At 36.9% G+C, this 19,679-nt stretch overlaps 1 protein-coding gene across 4 annotated transcripts in view; it reads left to right on the top strand.

Moving 5' to 3' along the window:
• RABEP1 (rabaptin, RAB GTPase binding effector protein 1) overlaps positions 1-19,679 on the top strand; it is a 96,754-nt gene that overhangs the window by 11,384 nt on the left and 65,691 nt on the right. For 3 of the 4 annotated variants that reach the window (XM_061390828.1, XM_061390829.1, XM_061390831.1), the window contains exon 2: positions 18,472-18,600. The exons of the other annotated variant lie outside the window; for it this stretch is intronic. In XM_061390828.1, the coding sequence (XP_061246812.1) occupies positions 18,472-18,600 (129 nt within the window). The remainder of the gene's footprint in view (positions 1-18,471; positions 18,601-19,679) is intronic. 4 annotated transcript variants of the gene reach the window in all.

Below are 19,679 nucleotides of genomic sequence, written 5' to 3'. Positions count from 1 at the left end.
TCTACTACCATGCTCCCTTAAGGCACTTTAAATGCATTAATTATTCAAATTTCTTAATGCTTTAAGGTTGGTATTCTCCCTATTTCACAGTTGAGGAAAGTTTAGTAAATTGCTCAGGCTTCATGACTATTTTCATTCCACCCACTATCTCTTAGGTCAGGTTTAGTTAAGTAAACTCTCATCATTAAAAAGAGGGCAAAATTAAAACACCAAGGGTTTTTTTTTTTTTTCCCTGCCATAAAGTACAAAGAAAGTTCAAAGAAAACTGGACTTATTACTGGTAATCGTATGCTTTGGGATATTTTGTCATTTTAGTGTATTTCAGGCCATGTTTTATATCAACAAATACAATTTTTAAGGAGTAGAACGTATTGCACATGTAGTTTTGTATTTTTTTTTTTAATTATTTTTATTTATTTGGCTGTGCTGGGTCTGAGTTGCAGCATGTAGAATCTTCGATCTTCAGCTGCACGAGGAATCTTTAGTTGCCATATTCGAACTCTTAGTTGTGGCATGTGGAATCTAGTTTCCCGGCCAGGGATGGAACCCTGGGCCCCCTGCATTGGGAACTCAGACCACCAGGGAAGTCCCTCTATTTTTGATAATGATATAAAATTTATTCCCGTGGCGGATTCATGTTGGTATGGCAAAACCAATACAATATTGTAAAGTAATTAGCCTCCAATTAAATAAATTTATATAAAAAAAGTCTGTAAGTATATCATAATTTATTTTCCTGTTTCTGCCTCTTTGATTATTTGTAAGATCTTGCTGTTAGTAAATAACTATAGGAGACACAGTAAATAACTATGTCTTATTCTAGTTTACATTTCTCCCATTAGTACTGATGGCTTTTAGTGTAACCTCATTCCTGTTAACATTAAGTATAGATTAAAATTTTTATTACCAATAGCATAGACAAATGCTATTGCTGTTTTAAGTTACTAAATGCAACTTAAAACAGCAATAAGATATGTTTTGATGGGTGTGATTAGGCTTTAAAAATGTATTGACCATTTGTTTTCTTTGTGCATTGCCTCTTCATGTCCTTTGTCATTTTCTTATTAATTTATAAATATCTCTTTTATGGCCATTGGCCTTTGTCATTTATTTGTTACAGATGCTTTTAGAGTTTTATTCTTTCTCTTATTGCTAATGTATGGTATAGAGAAGCCTAAGGAGTCTTTTGAACAAACTTGATAATGCTTTGATACTTTCAAAGACTTGCTTTATCTCAGTGTCAGATATCCACTTATACTTTTTTCATTTTTGTTTCTTTCCTAAATTGTTGGCCATTTTTTTCCGTATCATTTGAATTTTCTGACTTGTTTCTATATGAAACTGTTTGTCAAGTTAGGAATTTTAGATAAAATTAATATTGCCTACTGCAAGCAATTCAGAAAATGTAGAAAAGCATAAAGAAAAAAAGATTAGCCAAAGATAATATCCATTCACTTGGTTTATTATCTTTGCAGAGTTTAATATGTATAATCTATGAAAAAACTCTTAAAAATTGAAAATTCTAATACTTATATAGGATGTTGTTCCCATTCAAAAAACAAATTTTATTTTTAATGACTGCATGGTATTCCATTGCATGGACTCCATAATATTAATTAGGTCTGTCAGTATATATTTATTAATAGTTAATTTTTTTCTACTACAGTTAACACTATTGTAAACATCCTGCTACATATGTCTCTAAATATTTATGCAAATACTTACCTTAATCCTTATTAGTTGTTCAAAGGTTATGTGCATGTAAATTTTGATACTTTTGATATACATGCATTTTGATGTATTCTTCTGTGTCAGGAATACTTGTCCCCCACAGCAATTGGAAATCCAGTCCCAAGTGACTCAAGGGTTGATTTTTTTGTGTATGACAAGTTTAGAAGTAAAGCATTCCAAGGCTGGTTCAATTGTTCAAGGATGTTCAAGATCCAACTTCCTTCTATTTTCTTCCTGTGTCAGCCTGTTTGCTCACATTTTTATTATTTTTTGTTACTTATTAAGTTCTGATTTCCTTTTGGAAATACTTGTTCTTTTAAATCTTTGAGTATTTTCTTTCTTTTTTCTTTTAATATTTTCTTAGTTCCATTTGTTGGGTTCTCTGTTTTAGGTATGTGGATCATCCTTTTATTGGACATTATCTGTTTCTCAGAGCTGTTTTCCTCTTTCATTGCTTTACTTTTTTCCTTCCTAATTCATTTAGATTATTTCAGGTCTTTTTGATCTGTAACAAAATTGATTAATTGGTTTTCTAATGTTGGGACAGATTTTGTTGAGATAAACTCAACTTGGTTTTGCTGGGTTGTTGCGTATCTGCTGCTGCTAAGTCGCTTCAGTCGTGTCCGACTCTGTGCGACCCCATAGACGGCAGCCCACCAGGCTCCCCCATCCGTGGGATTCTCTAGGCAAGAATACTGGAGTGGGTTGCCATCTAGATTGGGTTTAATAATATGTTAATGTCTTTTTTTTAATTTGAAAAAATTCATAAGTGAGATTGGCCTATGGTTTTCCGTTTTGGTACTACCTTGGGTTTTGGTACCTTGGTTATACTAGCCTAGTAAAATAGGGAAGCATTCCATCTTTTACTATGCTGAAGACAGTTTAAATAACAAAGGACATGTTTTTTATTCCCTGTAGATTTGTTAGAATTTGTTATGGTCTCTTTTCAAGTTTCATCTTGAAACTTGTTTGGGCGTCACTTTTCTTTTGTTAGGCATTTGCTTATTTCTATCTTTTGAAATTCTAATGTTTTGAAATAAATGCTTTAAAGAAGTAACATTCTTGTAATGAAATCTGTATATTCATCATTACTTCTTAGGATATATACTTGGTAGTGAAATTGCTTGGTTGAAAAGTATACAAAATTTTAAGACTTACTGTTGATTACTACCTAGTCCTCTGTCCTGAAATATATCCTGGATTTGCTTTAGTCAGGTATGGTAAGGAGACAGCATTTTAGGATTAGAATGGACTTAAAAAAATGAAGTATAGTTGATATATAATATGGTGTTAATTTCTGCCGTATAGCAAAGTGATTCAGATATATATATATATATATATTCATATTCTTGCCCATTCTGGTTTATAACAGGATATTGAGTATAGTTCCTTATCCTATACAGTAGGACGTTGTTTATCAATTCTGTATATAATAAATAGTTTGCATCTGCTAACCCGAAACTCCCAATCCATCCATCCCCCATCCCCCTTGGCAACCACAAGTCTGTTCTCTGTCTGTGAGTCTGTTTCTGTCTTCTGGGTAAGTTCATTTGTGTCATATTTTAGATTCCACGTGTAAGTGGTATCATAATATGTCTTTGACTTACATCACTTAGCATGATAATCTCTAGGCCATCGATGTTGCTGTAAAAGGCATTATTTCATACTTTTTTATGACTGAGTGGAATTCCATTGGATATATATACCACATCATCTTTATCAGTTCATCTGTCAGTGGACATTTAGGTTATTTCTATGCCTTGGCTATTGTAAATAGTGCTGCTTTGAACATCGGGGTGCATGTATCTTTTTGATTTGTAGTCTTGTTTGGATATATGCCCAAGAGAGGGATTGCTGGATCATATGGCAATTCTAGTTTCTTGAGGAATCTCCGTACTGTTTTTCCATAGTGGCTGCACCAACTTACATTCCCATCAGGAGTGTAGGAGGGTTCCATTTTCTCCGCACCCTTTCCAGCTTTTGTTATTTGTCGACTTTTTAATGACGACCATCTGACCAGTGTGAGGTGGTACCTCATTGTAGTTTTGATTTGCATCTGTCTAATAATTAGTGATGTTGAGGTTCTTTTCATGTGCCTTTTGGCCAGCTGTCTGTCGTCTCTGGAGAAATATCTTTTTAGTTCTTCAGACCATTTTTTTGATTGGGTGTTTTGTTGTTGACTTGTATGGGCTGTTTGTATATTTTGGAAATTAAGCTCTTGTCGGTCGTATCCTTTGCAAATATTTTCTCCCATTCTGTAGGTTGTCTTTTTGTTTTGTTTATGGTTTCCTTTGGAGAGAGACTTACTACCAGTCTTCTGGTCTGTCACTTGTATCTGAAATTCTCAACCCTCCCTATCAGTTTATAACCTTTACCACTATTGACATTTTAGGCTGGATTATTCTTTGTTGTGTATGACTGTCCTTTACATTGTAGGATGTTAAGCAGCCTCTTTGACCTCTAACCACTGAATACCAGTACCCTTAGCCCTTGGTTGTGACAACCAGGAATGTCTCCAGACATTGCCACATGTCCTCTGGGGAGCAAGAGCACCTTCAGTTGAGAACCACTGGTTAATAATAAAATGCTTTAGATTGTGCCTTTACCATTCTGATATAAAGTTACACAAATAACTTAAAAAAACCAAAACCCTAACAGTATAATGCCCTTACTGTGAAGGAAAATGACTTATTATTGAGTATATATATTTCAACATGTAAATTAACAGTGTGACTAAATAAAAGAGCCACCCTAGAAGGTGGTATTATACTTGTTTATAACTCACGTGATGCATGGATCTCCTATATTAATCTCTATGAAATACTTAAAATCACAGGGTAATCTTTCTAGGCCTTGACAGATTGGTGTTTGAACCCAGCTCTGCCTTTTATTAACTGCAACAATAGGCATTTTACTTAATTTCTCAGAATGTTTCCTCACTTATAACTGGGGATCGTATGCCTACTTTATGGTTTGTTTTGAAAATTTAATGAGCCAGTGTATAAAATAACTTGCCTAATACTCTTTAAGCTGTATATAGATTATTTAATCCTTCCTACAACCCTGGAATGTAGTAGTAATCTAGTCTTCATTTTTACAGGTAAAGAGAAGGAACCAGTTTATAAGTGGCAGAGCTGGGATTTAAAAATTAATTCCAGAGCCTGTGCTTTCAATTATTATGCTTTACTGCTTTCTATATGATACCTGATAGGTAGCGGATACTTAATTGTTAGCTTCCATTATTTAATTTTTTCTAACTTTGAGACCCTTCAACAACCCCAATAACATCAGCACTCTCTCCTGGAAATACTTTTGCCTGTTGATTTCTCATGTCTCCTCAGGGATGTATAATTAATCTTCTTTCTCCACACTTAGGATAACTATTTATCAAAATTCTGATCCCTTTCAATGTATGACCTTGATATTTCTGAAAAGCTCATAAATAATGCATTTAACTTTCCTTATAAATAAAATATAATACTTGTGTTTTTATTATTTATTTATGAAGAGCTTTTCTTGTGATAAGTAACTCCTAATGTCAGCTGTGTAGTTATATTGTAGTCCTTCTATTAACACGTATAGAGAGATAAGAAATTATATCTACCCTTTAAGAAATTACATCTATATTTTAGGTTTTCTGTGTTATAATGAAGGACAGTGTGTACATAGGGGATTTGATTTGTTTTATAGTATAATCAAAATGGTTCTAAGAGGTATCATATGTTGTGTTAGGCTTGATTTCCCCCCCCCGTAAATGATTAAAAGAAAAAATTCTTCATCAAGACAATATGGTACTGGCACAAAGACAGAAATATAGATCAATGAAACAAAATAGAAAGCCCAGAGATAAATCCACGCACCTATGGACACCTTATCTTTGACAAAGGAGGCAAAAATATACAATGTAGAAAAGACAATCTTATTAACAAATGGTGCTGGAAAAACTGGTCAACCACCTATAAAAGAATGAAACTAGAACACTTTCTAACACCATATACAAAAATAAACTCAAAATGGATTAAAGATCTAAATGTAAGACCAGAAATTATAAAACTCTGAGAGGAAAACATATGTAGAGCCAGATCCTGTATGACCCACCTCACAGAGTAATGGAAATAAAAACAATAATTAACAAATGGGACCTAATTAAACTTAAAAGCTTTTATACAAGGAAGGAAACTATAAGCACAGAGAAAAGGCAGACTTCAGAATGGGGGGAAATAATAGCAAATGAAACAACTGATGAAGAATTAATCTCCAAAATATATAAGCCATCTCATGCAGCTCAATACCAGAAAAATAAACAACACAATCAAAAAATGTGCCAAAGAACTAAACATACATTTCTCCAAAGAAGACATGCAGATGGCTAACAAACACATGAAAAGCTCAACACCACTTATTATCAGAGAAATGCAAGTCAAAACCACGATGAGGTACAGTCTCTTGCTGGTCAGAAATGTTGCCATCAAAAAGTCTACAAACAAATGCTGGAGAGGGTGTGGAGAAAAGGGACCCCTCTTACACTGTTGGTGGGAATGCAAACTAGTATAGCCACTATGGAGAACAGTGTGGAGAGTCCTTAAAGAACTAGAAATAGAACTGCCATATGACCCAGCAGTCCCACTGCTGGGCATACACACTGAGGAAACCAGAATTGAAAAAAGAGACATTTGTACTCCAGGGTTCATTGCAGCACTGTTTACAATAGCTAGGACCCAGAAGCAACCTAGATGTTCATTGGCAGACGAATGGATAAAGAAGTTGTGGTACATAAATGCAATGGAATATTATTCAGCTATAAAAAAGAACTCATTTGAGTCAGTTCTAATGAGGTGGATGAAACTGGAGCCTGTTATACAGAGTGAAGTAAGTCAGAGAAACACCAATGCAGTATATAAATGCATATATATGGAATTTAGAAAGATGGTAATGACGACCATGTATGCAAGACAGCAAAAGAGAGATGTAAAGAACAGACTTTTGGACTTTGGGAGAAGGTGGGGGTGGGATGATTTGAGAGAATAGCATTGAAACATGTAGATTACCATATGTAAAATAGATAACCAGTGCAAGTTGATGCATGAAGCAGGGCACTGAAAGCCAGTGCTGTGGGACAATCCAGAGGGATGAGGTGGGGAGGGAGGTGGGATGGGGGACATATATACACCTGTGTTGATTCATGTGAATGTATGGCAAAAACCACCACAATATTGTAATTAGCCTCCAGTTAAAATGAAAAAAAAATCTTCAGACTATGGGTAAATTTGCATTTTATATTAAAGGGGTTGTTAACCAAAAGTAATTAAATTTTTTATTAATAGTTATCTGCTGTGAATTGTATGTGTGAGTATGTATAATGCCCCTTTATCTGGAATGGTGGAGGAATGATTTTATGGGTACATTATAGTCTGGGATAAACTTCTTTTCTCAGGATCCTTAATTACATCATTTATAAGGTAATATTTACTGGATTGGTGATCAGGAAATTAGTATTTGAGGGGAAGGGTTGGTTCAGCCTGCCACACTGATGTTCAGATTATCTCATTGTTGGCCTTTGAATCCTCTAAGCTGACTCCTTTGTTACAAAGGGAAATCCTTTGATAAAATTGCAGTAGGTGCCAAGGTGTTCCAGGTTTATCATTTATACTTCTGCCCCAGACCTAGAATCAGTCATTTTTTCTCAAGGAACCCTGGAAATGTACTCAGTGTCCTAGTTGATTTTACATTCTTGTACAAACTCCTTATCTCATTAGACCACTAATAGTCTGCACGCTGTAGTAGAGTAACACCGTGCTACTGTAAAAGCACAGGGGAGAAGGGAATCTTGGGTTTTAAAATGACTGATCTTAGTGTCTCAGTTGGCTGTAAAGTACGGTGATACTTGAAGCAGGCTGGCAAATTGGGAAAAATAGTGTAAGACAAATAGAAGTAAAAATGAGAACTCAGAATATCCAGGGTATCCCCCTCCCCCCATAAGCTCTCTAGAACAATGCTGTCCAATAGAGATATAATGTGAGCCAAAGAGTGTAAATTTTTTCTGGTAGCCACATTGTGCTGTGCTGTGCTAGGTCACTTCAGTTGTGTCTGGCAGCCACATTGAAAGATTAAAAAAATCAAACTGAAACAAACACTTCTAAATAGAAAGGGGAGATTAATTTTATTAACAGCTTTATTGAGATTCAGTTCATACATCATCAACTTCACCCCTTTAAAACATACAATTCAGTGGTTTTTAGAATATCTGCAGAGCTGTGCATCCATCACCACTAATTTCAAAATATGTTCCTCATCCTCCAAAGAATACCCTGACCGTTAACAGTCATTCCCCATTCCATTCCTTCTTCCCAAACTGGTGCTGCTAAGTCACTTCAGTTGTGTCCGACTGTGTGACCCCATAGATGGCAGCCCACCAGGCTCCCCCATCCCTGGGATTCTCCAGGCAAGAACACTGGAGTGGTTTGCCATTTCCTCCTCCAATGCTTGAAAATGAAAAATGAAAGTGAAGTCGCTCAGTTGTGTCTGACTCTTGGCGACCCCATGGATTGCAGCCTACCGGGCTCCTCCTTCAATGGGATTTTCCAGGCAAGAGTACTGGAGTGGGGTGCCATCACCTTCTCCGTCCCCAACTGCTGGCAACCACTAATAGTTTAGTCTCTATGAATTTTTCTTCTCTGGATATTACATATAAATGGAATCATACAATAGGTAGCCTATGGTGTCTGGCTTTTTTTACTTAATGTTTTCAAGGCTCATCCGTCTTGTAACTTGTTAGTACTTCATTCCTTTTTGGATATATGGTATTCTGTTGTATAAATACACCAAATTTTGCTTATCCAGTCATCAGTTGAACATTTGAGTTTCCTTTCTTTAGATATTATGAATAATGCTTCTCTGAACATGTGTGTATAACTTTCTGTGAAATCAATTTTAACACTCAATTTTATTTATCCAGTATATTCCAGATGTTATAATTTCTACATGTGATAGAAAGTATTAATGAGATAGTAAAATATTTTTGTACTGAAGTCTTCAAAATTCCATATATGTTTCATATTTAACACACAATTCAGATGGCCACATTTCATGTGTTCAGTGGCTGGAAAATGAAAGTTGCTCGGTCATGTCAAGATTCTTTGTGATCCCATGGACTGTATAGTCCATGGACTTCTCCAGGCCAGAATACTGGAGTGGGTAGTCTTTCCCCTCTCCAGGGGATCTTCCCAACCCAGGGATCGAACCCAGGTCTCCGCATTGCAGGCAGATTCTTTACCAGCTGAGTCACAAGGGAAGCCCAAGAATACTGGAGTGGGTAGCCTATCCCTTCTCCAGTGGTTCTTCTGACCCAGGAATCAAACCAGGGTTTCTTGCATTGCAGGCAGATACCTTACCAACTGAGCTACCAGGGAAGCCCCATGGCTACCATGTTGGAAAGCCAAGAAGTAACTCATTGGGACTTGTATGCAAAGTTGGGAAAGTTGCAGTTTTGTCCGCGTCAGAGATGTTTGCTGGCTCCTAGACAGATATACATTAATGTCTCATTTCCATTGCAGTTGAAGACTCTTCTCTCCTTTGTTTCTTCAAATCCTTGCTGTCTTTTAAAACCCTGACTTATGCCCCTCTTCATCAATGGGTTTTAGTTATTCCTGCTTATCTTTTTTGTTTACTTAGTTATTTAGTAAATGTTTATTGAATGCCTTCCATGTGTTAGCCACAGTTCAAGGTGTTAAAAATGTAATATGTAACAATGAGCAGGATACATACAGTCTCAGTTTTCACTGAGGGCCTCCTCTAGTATGGAACAATATTTAAACATTCAGATATTTAGGGAAATAGTTTCAGATAGTAATAAGTGCTGCTGCTGCTAAGTCGATTTAGTCGTGTCCGACTCTGTGCAACGCCATAGATGGCAGCTCATCAGTCTCCCCTATCCCTAGGATTCTCCAGGCAAGAACACTGGAGTGGGTTGCCACTTCCTGCTCCAATGCATGAAAGTGAAAAGTTAAAGTAAAGTCGCTCAGTCGTGTCTGACTCTTAGCGACCCCATGGACTACAGCCTGCCAGGCTACTCCGTCCATGGGATTTTCCAGGCAAGAGTACTGGAGTGGGGTGCCATTGCCTTCTCCAAGTAATAAGTGCTATGAAGATAATAAAACTGGCCTGAAGAGGATAGCACTTATGCTATGAAGCACTAATAGGATAGCACTTAATGCTACCAAGCACTAATTTATTCTTGTATTTTTAAATTCATACCACAGTAAAGCTGATCAAAAAACAGTTTATGCTAAAATTTACTAGGTTTAAGTATATAGATTCTTGAGTTTTCAAACATAGACAGTTTGTAACCATCACCATAATTGTGTTAATAGAATGTTTTACCCCAAAAAGTTCTTTCATGACACTTTGTGGCTAAACTCCTCTGGGCAAGTGCTGCTCTACTTTCTGTCGTCATCGTTTTGCCTTTTCTAGAATTTTATATAAGTGGGATCATACTTTTTGTGTCTGATTTCTTTCACTTAAACGATGCTCTTGAGATTTATCCAGATTGTGTGAATTAGTAATGCATTCCTTTTTGTTGCTGTCTAATATTTCATTGTATGGATACACTATTATTTGTCCATTTATAGTGGGCATTTTGGTTTATTTCCAGTTTTTGGTTATCATAAGCCAAAGTAGTTTTGTAAGTATTATCAAAGCTTTGGTGAGCACTTGTGTGCAAATCTTTGTGTGGAAATATGTTTTCGTTTGTAGGATTGCTGTATCATATGGTAGGTGTGCATCTGTAAGGAACTGTTTTCCAAAGTGGTTGTACTAATTTGCATTCTCACCAGCAACCTTACTGACACATGGTTAATTCAAGCACAAAATAAAGGTTAAATTCAACTTCACTGATAGTGAATTCTCAGAGTTCCAAGCCAGGTCCTAAAGTGGCATGATGTGGTTCTACTTATGAATGCCAGTAGAGTTATAGGCAGAAAGCTGAATTCTTTTGGCCTTTTCTTAAGTAAGCCTTCTTTGAGTTTTAAGCTTAAGATATATAAGTTTTGAATTGCTTTATTTGTCTTATAAGTGGGACTCTAAAATATTTAAATATCCAAATAGTTAGAAAATATATCTTCTTTTCAAAAAGTCCAGTGAGAGTCTTGCTTTTTCATCTGGCTTGGCATTTGGTATTTGAAATACTCGAAGTAGAATAATACCAATTTGTACAAATTGAATAAGATAGCTATCCATTTTTATCCACACATAATTATATCACTTGTTGAACATGAGCTTTTGACAGTTATGGTAATTGGGCTATGTGTAATCAGAAATTAAGGTGATTAAAAAAATTATCTGGTAAAATGCATGTAATGGTGGTTGAACTTATATTGTATGTCTTGACCAGTATTCAAAAATGTCCATAGTTTATTTCAGCCATATAGTTAGCTTTTTTAAAAAATTGAAGTATTGTTGATTTACAATGTTGTGTTAGTTTCAGGTGTACAGCACAGTGATTCAGTTGTATATATTTGCTTGTGTGTATGTATGCTTTTGCAGATTCTTTTCCCTTATAGGTTATTACAAAATATTAAGTGTAGTTCCCTGGGCTATACAGTAGGTCTTTGTTGGTTATGCATTTTATATAAGATATTGTGTATAGTCAGCTTATTTTTGAAGTTATCTTTATTGGGCCAGCAATGACAATGTGAGATCACAAAAGCTAGGGTAAATTTATAGTATGTTATTAAGAGTATAGCCCCCAGATATAATGTTTCCACTAAGCTGGTATTGTGTAAGGATTAGAGTGTCCTGTTTTATGTAGAATTTTGACTACCTGTAGTGTGCAGAGAGAGCAACTGAGATCATGAAGAATTTAGACATTATTAAAGGGGGAAGAGATGTTTCATCTGGAGAAGAAAGGAGAGGGCAAGTGTGAGATGTCAGATAATAGAAATTTTCCTCAGTGATTCTGTAGGGCAAAACTAAGATTTCTAAGGAAGATGATTTAAGGTTCTTTTAGTAAAAATAGGTATTTCTAACAGGTGACCAGTTGTTCAAGTAAAGCGGGGAGGATAATCTAATATCTCTTAATGGTGGAATTGGCTGCCCCATAAGGCAGTGAACTGAGTTGTTAGGTTTATGTTTATGTGTAAGCCATGTGATCACATGTCTGTTATAGGAATGGATTCCTGCATGAATTAGGAATTGGTGTTTCGAACTATTTTGACCTCTCTCCACTGTAAGAAGCACTTTCTCCACCACAACCCAATCATGAAATAACATATACCCATATTAAATGTGTTGCTGGTATTTCCTATTATATTTTATTATTAACTTTAAATGGCAGATTGCTAATCACTACATTGATGTAACGGCTTACTAATGGATTGACATTTAGTTTGAAATACATTGGACTATAGTAATCTATACAATCCTTATAACACTATTATCCAGTTGTTATTCCCACTCAATAATGTAAACTAAAAATTGGACCCATAAAATTCCACACTGCAAATGCCTAGAGGTTAATTAATTTTGATCATTAACATCTCTAGGGCGGTTGAAAATTAGAAAATGTTCTGTTTTTTGATTCTTCTCACCGCAGTTCTTGTCATCCCTGCGACCCATTCCCCACATCAGTTTTTTCCATCCTTAATTCTACTTTTGCCCTTTTGAAGACTCTCTTCTTAATTTTTCATTATCTCATTATCTACCTGAATTAAAATTTGTTGCCAGTTCTTTTCATTTAATATTTTTCCTGGATTTATGACAACATTTTCAAGTCATTTGCATAAACACCTAATTTTTACATGAGAAATAATTGACTTTCTTACTTGAAACCCATCATTTAAAAAATGTTATCTTTTATCTGAAATACTATAGCACCTAGTTATTTAAGAGAGTTTTAAAAAAAGAATAAAAGAGTAAAAGAAAATAAGGGTTTTCATTTTGCTTCACATAAGGAAGGCTAAAAAGATGTTCTGTGTAAACTTCATCACCAGATGTTCTTTTGTTTTAGAAATGTTTCATCTGAGTAAATGGACAGGGAGAAAGGCTGCAGTATCTTAAAGTTGTTAGAGTCAGATTTTGGAGGATTATATAAAATGAGATGACAGGCTTTCTATTATACTAAAGAATTTATGTTTATCTTTAGTATTATGGGAAAAATTATTCCCAAGTGCTGTATCTGTTTGCTCTAATACTGTCGGATGACTGGTAATGTTATTGTAGACTGCTCTACTTTACCTTCTCCTTCCCCTTCCTTACTGAGGCAAGTAATTGTGGATTTACTGAATATTTCCTAAACAAGGCATCATTCAGTGAGTGTATTTACTGCAAATAATAATAATTTTTAGTAATCCCTCAAAAGGCTGGACAGAGTTTTCAGAGTACAGGGAAGAGTTTTCAGAGTACAGGTCATTTGCCAGCTGAAAGGCCACTTCTGAAACAAAAGATTTTTGTTTTTAGCAAATTTTTTTTAATTTTAGCAAATTATTTGTCCTGGGAAAATATATGTGTAGTTTTAAAATGACTCTTTAGTGTGTTAAAATATTTTAAGACCATTGAAATAAGTTATGTGTACATTTTAGGAGCAGAGAAATTGAGATGGAGCAATAGGACAAAATTATAATCACTGAAACTTAAAAATGAAGCACCTTACTACTTTTTAATTTAAATCCAATCAAGTGTAATTTATCCTTTTGATTAACTTTGATTCAGAGAGAGAACCACTCTGAATATAATTTGGCATATATATATATATCGGAGAAGGCAATGGCAACCCACTCCAGTACTCTTGCTTGGAAAATCCCGTGGACGGAGGGGCCTGGTGGGCTGCAGTCCATGGGGTTGCTAGGAGTAGGACACGACTGAGCGACTTCACTTTCACTTTTCACTTTCATGCACTGGAGAGGGAAATGGCAACCCACTCCAGTGTTCTTGCCTGGAGAATCCCAGAGTCAGGGGAGCCTGGCGGGGTGCAGTCCATGGGGTTGCTAAGAGTAGGACACGACTGAGCAACTTCACTTTGACTTTTCACTTTCATGCATTGGAGAAGGAAATGGCAACCCACTCCAGTGTTCTTGCCTGGAGAATCCCAGGGACAGGGAAGCCTTGTGGGCTGCCGTCTATGGGGTCGCACAGAGTCGGACACAACTGAAGCGACTTAGTGGCAGCAACACCCACACACACACACATGCACACACATACACACATATATATATCCATAGATTGTATTATGTTATATATCAATATAATTTTGTGTCTTTTAATATAATTTTTCTGACTTAATATTATTCCATTGGATGGATGTACATACCTACAATACTTAATAGTTTCACTTTAAAGTCAGTGATCGGAGAAGGCAATGGCACCCCACTCCAGTACTCTTGCCTGGAAAATCCCATGGATGGAGGAGCTTGGTAGGCTGCAGTCCATGGAGTCGCTGAGGGTCGAACATGACTGAGTGACCTCACTTTCACTTTTCACTTTTATGCATTGGAGAAGGAAATGGCAACCCACTCCAGTGTTCTTGCCTGGAGAATCCCAGGGACGGGGGAGCCTGGTGGGCTGCCATCTATGGGGTTGCACAGAGTCGGACACGACTGAAGTGACTTAGCAAAGTCAATGATATACAAATTAAGACTTCTGAGTTTCAGGAACTGTTAAGATTCTTTTGTTCCACTGGAGTTATAAATTTTTTTTTTGCTTGAAATAGGTGTTTTCCTGGATCTTAAATGTTTTTAAACAAAAAAAATTCTGATTGTAGTAACGTTTAACCTAGATTGTTCCCCCCCCCCCCCCCATTGATAATGTCTCATCAAGTTTAGTATACGTTAGAGTGTAATAGTAGGACCCAGCTTGAGGCTTTAAAATATTTCTAAATTATTACATATTTTCACATTCATGTCAAAATTAGGGAAGGAGATATATCTAACAATTATTGCACCTTTCCTTCATTTATTTACCATATTATTCTTTTCTTTTTGTATTGTTGCTTAATTCAGACACTTTTGGCAGGCAGCTATGCTCATCACTATACCACCAGTGCAGACACTTTGAATAAATGATGTAATAATTTTTCTCTTTGCATATCAAGCATTAAAAGAAGTCATTGCATAACATAGTGTGCCCCCTTTATTTTATTACTCAAAAGAAGGTAGCAGTGTACAGAATGTTTGGAATGTTTAACAGAGTCTGATATGCCAGTAGCTCTCAGCTGTGAGTTACAGCAGGCTTAGTGTTGTTGAAGTTGGCATTAATGGTGGCATGTTGCTAGGATGATACATGGTAGTAGGGAATGATATGAGCTGGAAGTCTAAGCGTGGAACTGAGTCAGAATCATGAGGCTAGAAGTGACTTCTGGTCTTTTGTCAAAGCCAGTTGATCACTCTGCTGTTTTTCCTTATTCACTTAATATCATTAAATCTTACTAGTTTATAGCTAACATTTACCCATTTTTTCTAATATGCCGGGCTAAGTGGTTTTTACATGAACTATTGTTATTGTGAACTGCTAGTCGCCATGTTAAAAAAAATATTTTGTGTGATGAGATCTATTTTCAGTTTGATTTGTGGTTGGTTGCTCATGCATTATGATTTAAGAGATGCCTGTTTTTAAACTTTCTTGCCATTTTATGCAAGGTGAATTGATTTTTCCAGATGAAGCTGTAGAGGCATTCTTATAAAAAGCAGTTGTTTGGGCTTTTTTATGTGTTGTAGAACAGTAGTATGTTGGAAATAGTTGAGGTGGATTTAAAAAAATTTGGGGGAGGATTAAAAATTTTTTTATGAAAAAGAATAAGAGAGTTAGTTACTTGGTATATCCTCAAGGGGATCACGACTGCTGGAATTGAAATTTGTCCTCAGTTGTGGGGAGAGGCAGCCAGATCTGTGGGTGTGGACTGTGCCTCAACTGTAGGTCAGAGCCAGGACAGGGTGGGGAGTATTGGAAACACACTTAATCTTTCTTGGCTGTAATTTTAAAGGCTGTATTTTAGTTTTTATTGATTTATTAGCTTCAGTTTCTAAATATAATGTTGAAAGTATGGACATTTTGTGTGTGTCTGTGCACTTTAGTGGAAGGTAGTAGTGGGTGGGAGTGTAGTTTTTAGTGGCAAGTAAGAACAGAAGGATCATCTTTCTTTATTTCTCATTGCTTTTCCCTAACTCATGTTTTAATGAGTAGCTACCTGTAACTAAAACGTGAAGTGGAAAATTTGCTTAATTTATTTAACAATTGGAATCTGGACAATTAAAAATACCAAGACAAGTAAATAGTACAGAGAACTTACTTTCTTCATGATTTCAAAAGTAAATATGAAATAACTACACATTTCCCCCTTCCAGTGGATTCTCCATTCCTCTTTTTCTCTGAGGGTTAACACGTGTTCAGATGATCAGATGTCATTCTTTGCTTTGATAAAAAGATCCTAGATGCTTGCTCCTCAAAATAACTCCTTACCTTTAATGACAGGGAACTCAAAGCAGCTATCATTTTCTCTTTTTGCCATGGATTGCTTTGATGCTGTTAGATCTGTAGTGAGGCTTGACTGAAGATGTCGTGGGAGCAAATAAATACTGGTTTTAATTATTTAGTATTGAAGGAGTTGTAGAGAACTTTGAGAAGCACATGGAAGAAATTGATTAGCTGTAATCCTATATCTTGTAGACAGATCATTGCATTTTTTCCAGTCTTTTTTTTCTGGGTGCTATAAAATTATAAGCTCAATTTAATTGAGTAATAGGTTTAGAGGAGTATTATCTGGTCCCATCACTTCATGGGAAATAGATGGGGAAACAGTGGAAACAGTGTCAGACTTTATTTTTCTGGGCTCCAAAATCACTGCAGATGGTGACTGCAGCCATGAAATTCAAAGACGCTTACTCCTTGGAAGGAAAGTTATGACCAACCTAGATAGCATATTCAAAAGCAGAGACATTACTTTGCCAACAAAGATCCATCTAGTCAAGGCTATGGTTTTTCCACTGGTCGTGTATGGATGTGAGAGTTGGACTGTGAAGAAGGCTGAGCGCTGAAGAATTGATGCTTTTGAACTGTGGTGTTGGAGAAGACTCTTGAGAGTCCCTTGGACTGCAAGGAGATCCAACCAGTCCATTCTGAAGGAGATCAGCCCTGGGATTTCTTTGGAAGGAATGATGCTAAAGCTGAAACTCCAGTACTTTGGCCACCTCATGCGAAGAGTTGACTCACTGGAAAAGACTCTGATGCTGGGAGGGATTGGGGGCAGGAGGAAAAGGGGACGACAGAGGATGAGATGGCTGGATGGCATCACTGACTGGATGGACATGAGTCTGAGTGAACTCCGGGAGTTGGTGATGGACAGGGAGGCCTGGTGTGCTGCGATTCATGGGGTCGCAAAGAGTCTGACATGACTGAGCAAATGACCTGAACTGAGGGCCTTCAGAGATAATATCAGATCATGGTTAAAATTTTAGTAAATTATTATCTGGTTGTAGGGATCCGAGACCTCTGCTGACCTAGGTAATTAGGTAGACGTGTTACTACTGATAACACGTAGTATTATCTCCCTTTCTGGGAGAAGGAAATGGCAACCCACTCCAGTATTCTTGCTTGGAGAATCCCGTGGACAGAGGAGCCTGGTGAGCTGCTGTCCATGGGGTCGCACAGAATCGGACACGACTGAAGTGACTTAACATGCATTCATACATTGGAGAAGGAAATGGCAACCCACTCCAGTATTCTTGCTTGGAGAATCCCTTGGACAGAGGAGCCTGGTCGGCTGCTGTCCATGGGGTTGCACGGAGTCGGACACAACTGAAGCGACTTAACATGCATACATGCATTGGAGAAGGAAATGGCAACCTGCTCCAGTATTCTTGCCTGGAGAATCCCAGGGACAGAGGAGCCTGGTGCGCTGCCATCTGTGGGGTCGCACAGAGTTGGACATGACTGAAGTGACTTAGCAGTAGTAGCAGCAGTTACTGTCGATAAGCATCCCATGGAGCAATTAGGGTCATAGCTTTGTGGCTGGGTTGCTGTTGCGGTGAAGGATTCCGCCAAGAGTTTAGATTTCCCTCTCCTTGGTTGAACCAAAATACTCTCAGGGTTTGGTCAGGATAGGTGTTTATATAATCAGCTGTGGCCAAATTATAGAGCTCCTCAAGTAAAAATGGGTCCCAGTCCCTGCCATACCATAATCAATCTAAAAACCGGATAATCTCCCAGTAATGGAGAGTTCATACAGAATTTACAGTTCTGTATCCTTTCTATATGAAAGGTTTTTTCATTATGATTTCAGTATAATGAGCCATTTTGAAAGTGGGAGAGTGGTTCAGTCTAGAATAGCTGTCCTAATCAGAGTGCCCTTTAGATTTTGCTTATAACACATGAGAGAGACAGGAACTAGCAAGATTGGCAGTGGATTTGTTTGTGGGATAAACAGCCCAAATAATCCAATATTTAACAGATCCATAAGTGGATGGACGTACTTAGTTATACAAAGGAACTTTGAAGCTTTCTTTTGGGAAATATGCTTTATGTGATTCTCCATGTATGTACTGTTTCAGCTTACAGGATTCATTCACAACGTGTGAATTAAGTTGAGTAGAAGTGTCTTTTTTGAAAAATTAGAATTTCCGGGAATATATTGGCTCTTTGGGAGAAGCTTTACCACTTGTTTCTTTATAGAAATATGCAGCTGCAATACTAATCAATTCTTGTAACTTAAATTATAAATAAAAATTATTACTTGTTAACTAGTATTTTTCTTTTCAGTTTCTCTTCAGCAGCGGGTGGCAGAATTGGAAAAAATTAATGCAGAATTTTTACGTGCAAAGCAACAGCTTGAGCAAGAATTTAATCAAAAGAGAGCAAAATTTAAAGAGTTATATTTGGCTAAAGAGGGTAAGTTTATAAGTCTCCCCCAACCCCTGTACTAAAACGGTCTTAAAATTTTTTGTCCAGTTTCTTGGTAGTATATACAACATTAATTTTAATCACTGAATAAATCTTGATTTTATTTCTAGTTGCATTGTATAATAGAAGTCTATTTAGAGGTTAGGGTTAAGAATGAAATTGTAAAACAAGTTGAATAATGCATTATTTAGATATTTCTTTGTCTTTTGACATTAATGATATTTAATATGGTAGGCTAGATAGTCCTGGGACACAGGACTTTCAGTCCTCTTAGCACTTGGGAGATAGCCCCAGGTAAATCAGGACAGTTGGCATTCTAATAATAGCCTTAGCTGTGTTATATTAAAACTGACATTTCATGTAATTTATTTAACAAATGTTAATTATCTATTAATATGTTTAATACCTACTATTAGGTAGGCATTGTGCCTTGGTGCTGGGTATACAGAAGGGGCAAGGTTCGTGTGGCTCTTGTACTCAGAGAAGTTTAATTCTACTGAAGAAAAAAGATTAATAGTGCACTTAGTCGCTCAGTTGAGTCCGACTCTTTGTGACCCCATGGTCTGTAGCCCGCAAGGCTCCTCTGTTTGTGGGATTCTCTGGGCAAGAATATTGGAGTGGGTTGCCATGCCCTCTTCCAGTGGATCTTCCCAACCCAGGGACTGAACCCAGGTCTCTTGCATTGTAGGCGGATTCCTTCCTGTCTGAGCCACCAGAGAAGCCCAAGAATACTGGAGTAGGTAGCTTCTCCCTTCTCCAGGGGATCTTCCTGACCCACAACGCTCTAAGAGATGACACCTTGCAGTGGCTTTGATTCCATGTCCCTGCCGGACTCTGCTGAGTCCCCCAAAAAGCAAAGTGTATAAGGCAAATGAACAAAGTGTATAAGGCAAATGTATGAGAGCATATCATGAGGGAACCCTACTCTGAAGGATGATGGGAATGGTTTACATTTTGGATATTGACATAAGAAGGTATAGATATGGTTTCTAGAGCCCTCTAGACCAGTGAGTGATTCTCAGAATATGATTGTGAAATAGCAGCATCACATTAATAATCTCCTGGGG

Source organism: Bos javanicus, chromosome 19 (genome assembly GCF_032452875.1).
Source record: "Bos javanicus breed banteng chromosome 19, ARS-OSU_banteng_1.0, whole genome shotgun sequence".
Lineage (NCBI taxonomy): Eukaryota > Metazoa > Chordata > Mammalia > Artiodactyla > Bovidae > Bos > Bos javanicus.
Note: the sequence above shows the minus strand (reverse complement) of the source record. Positions and strands in the feature narration are given on the sequence as shown.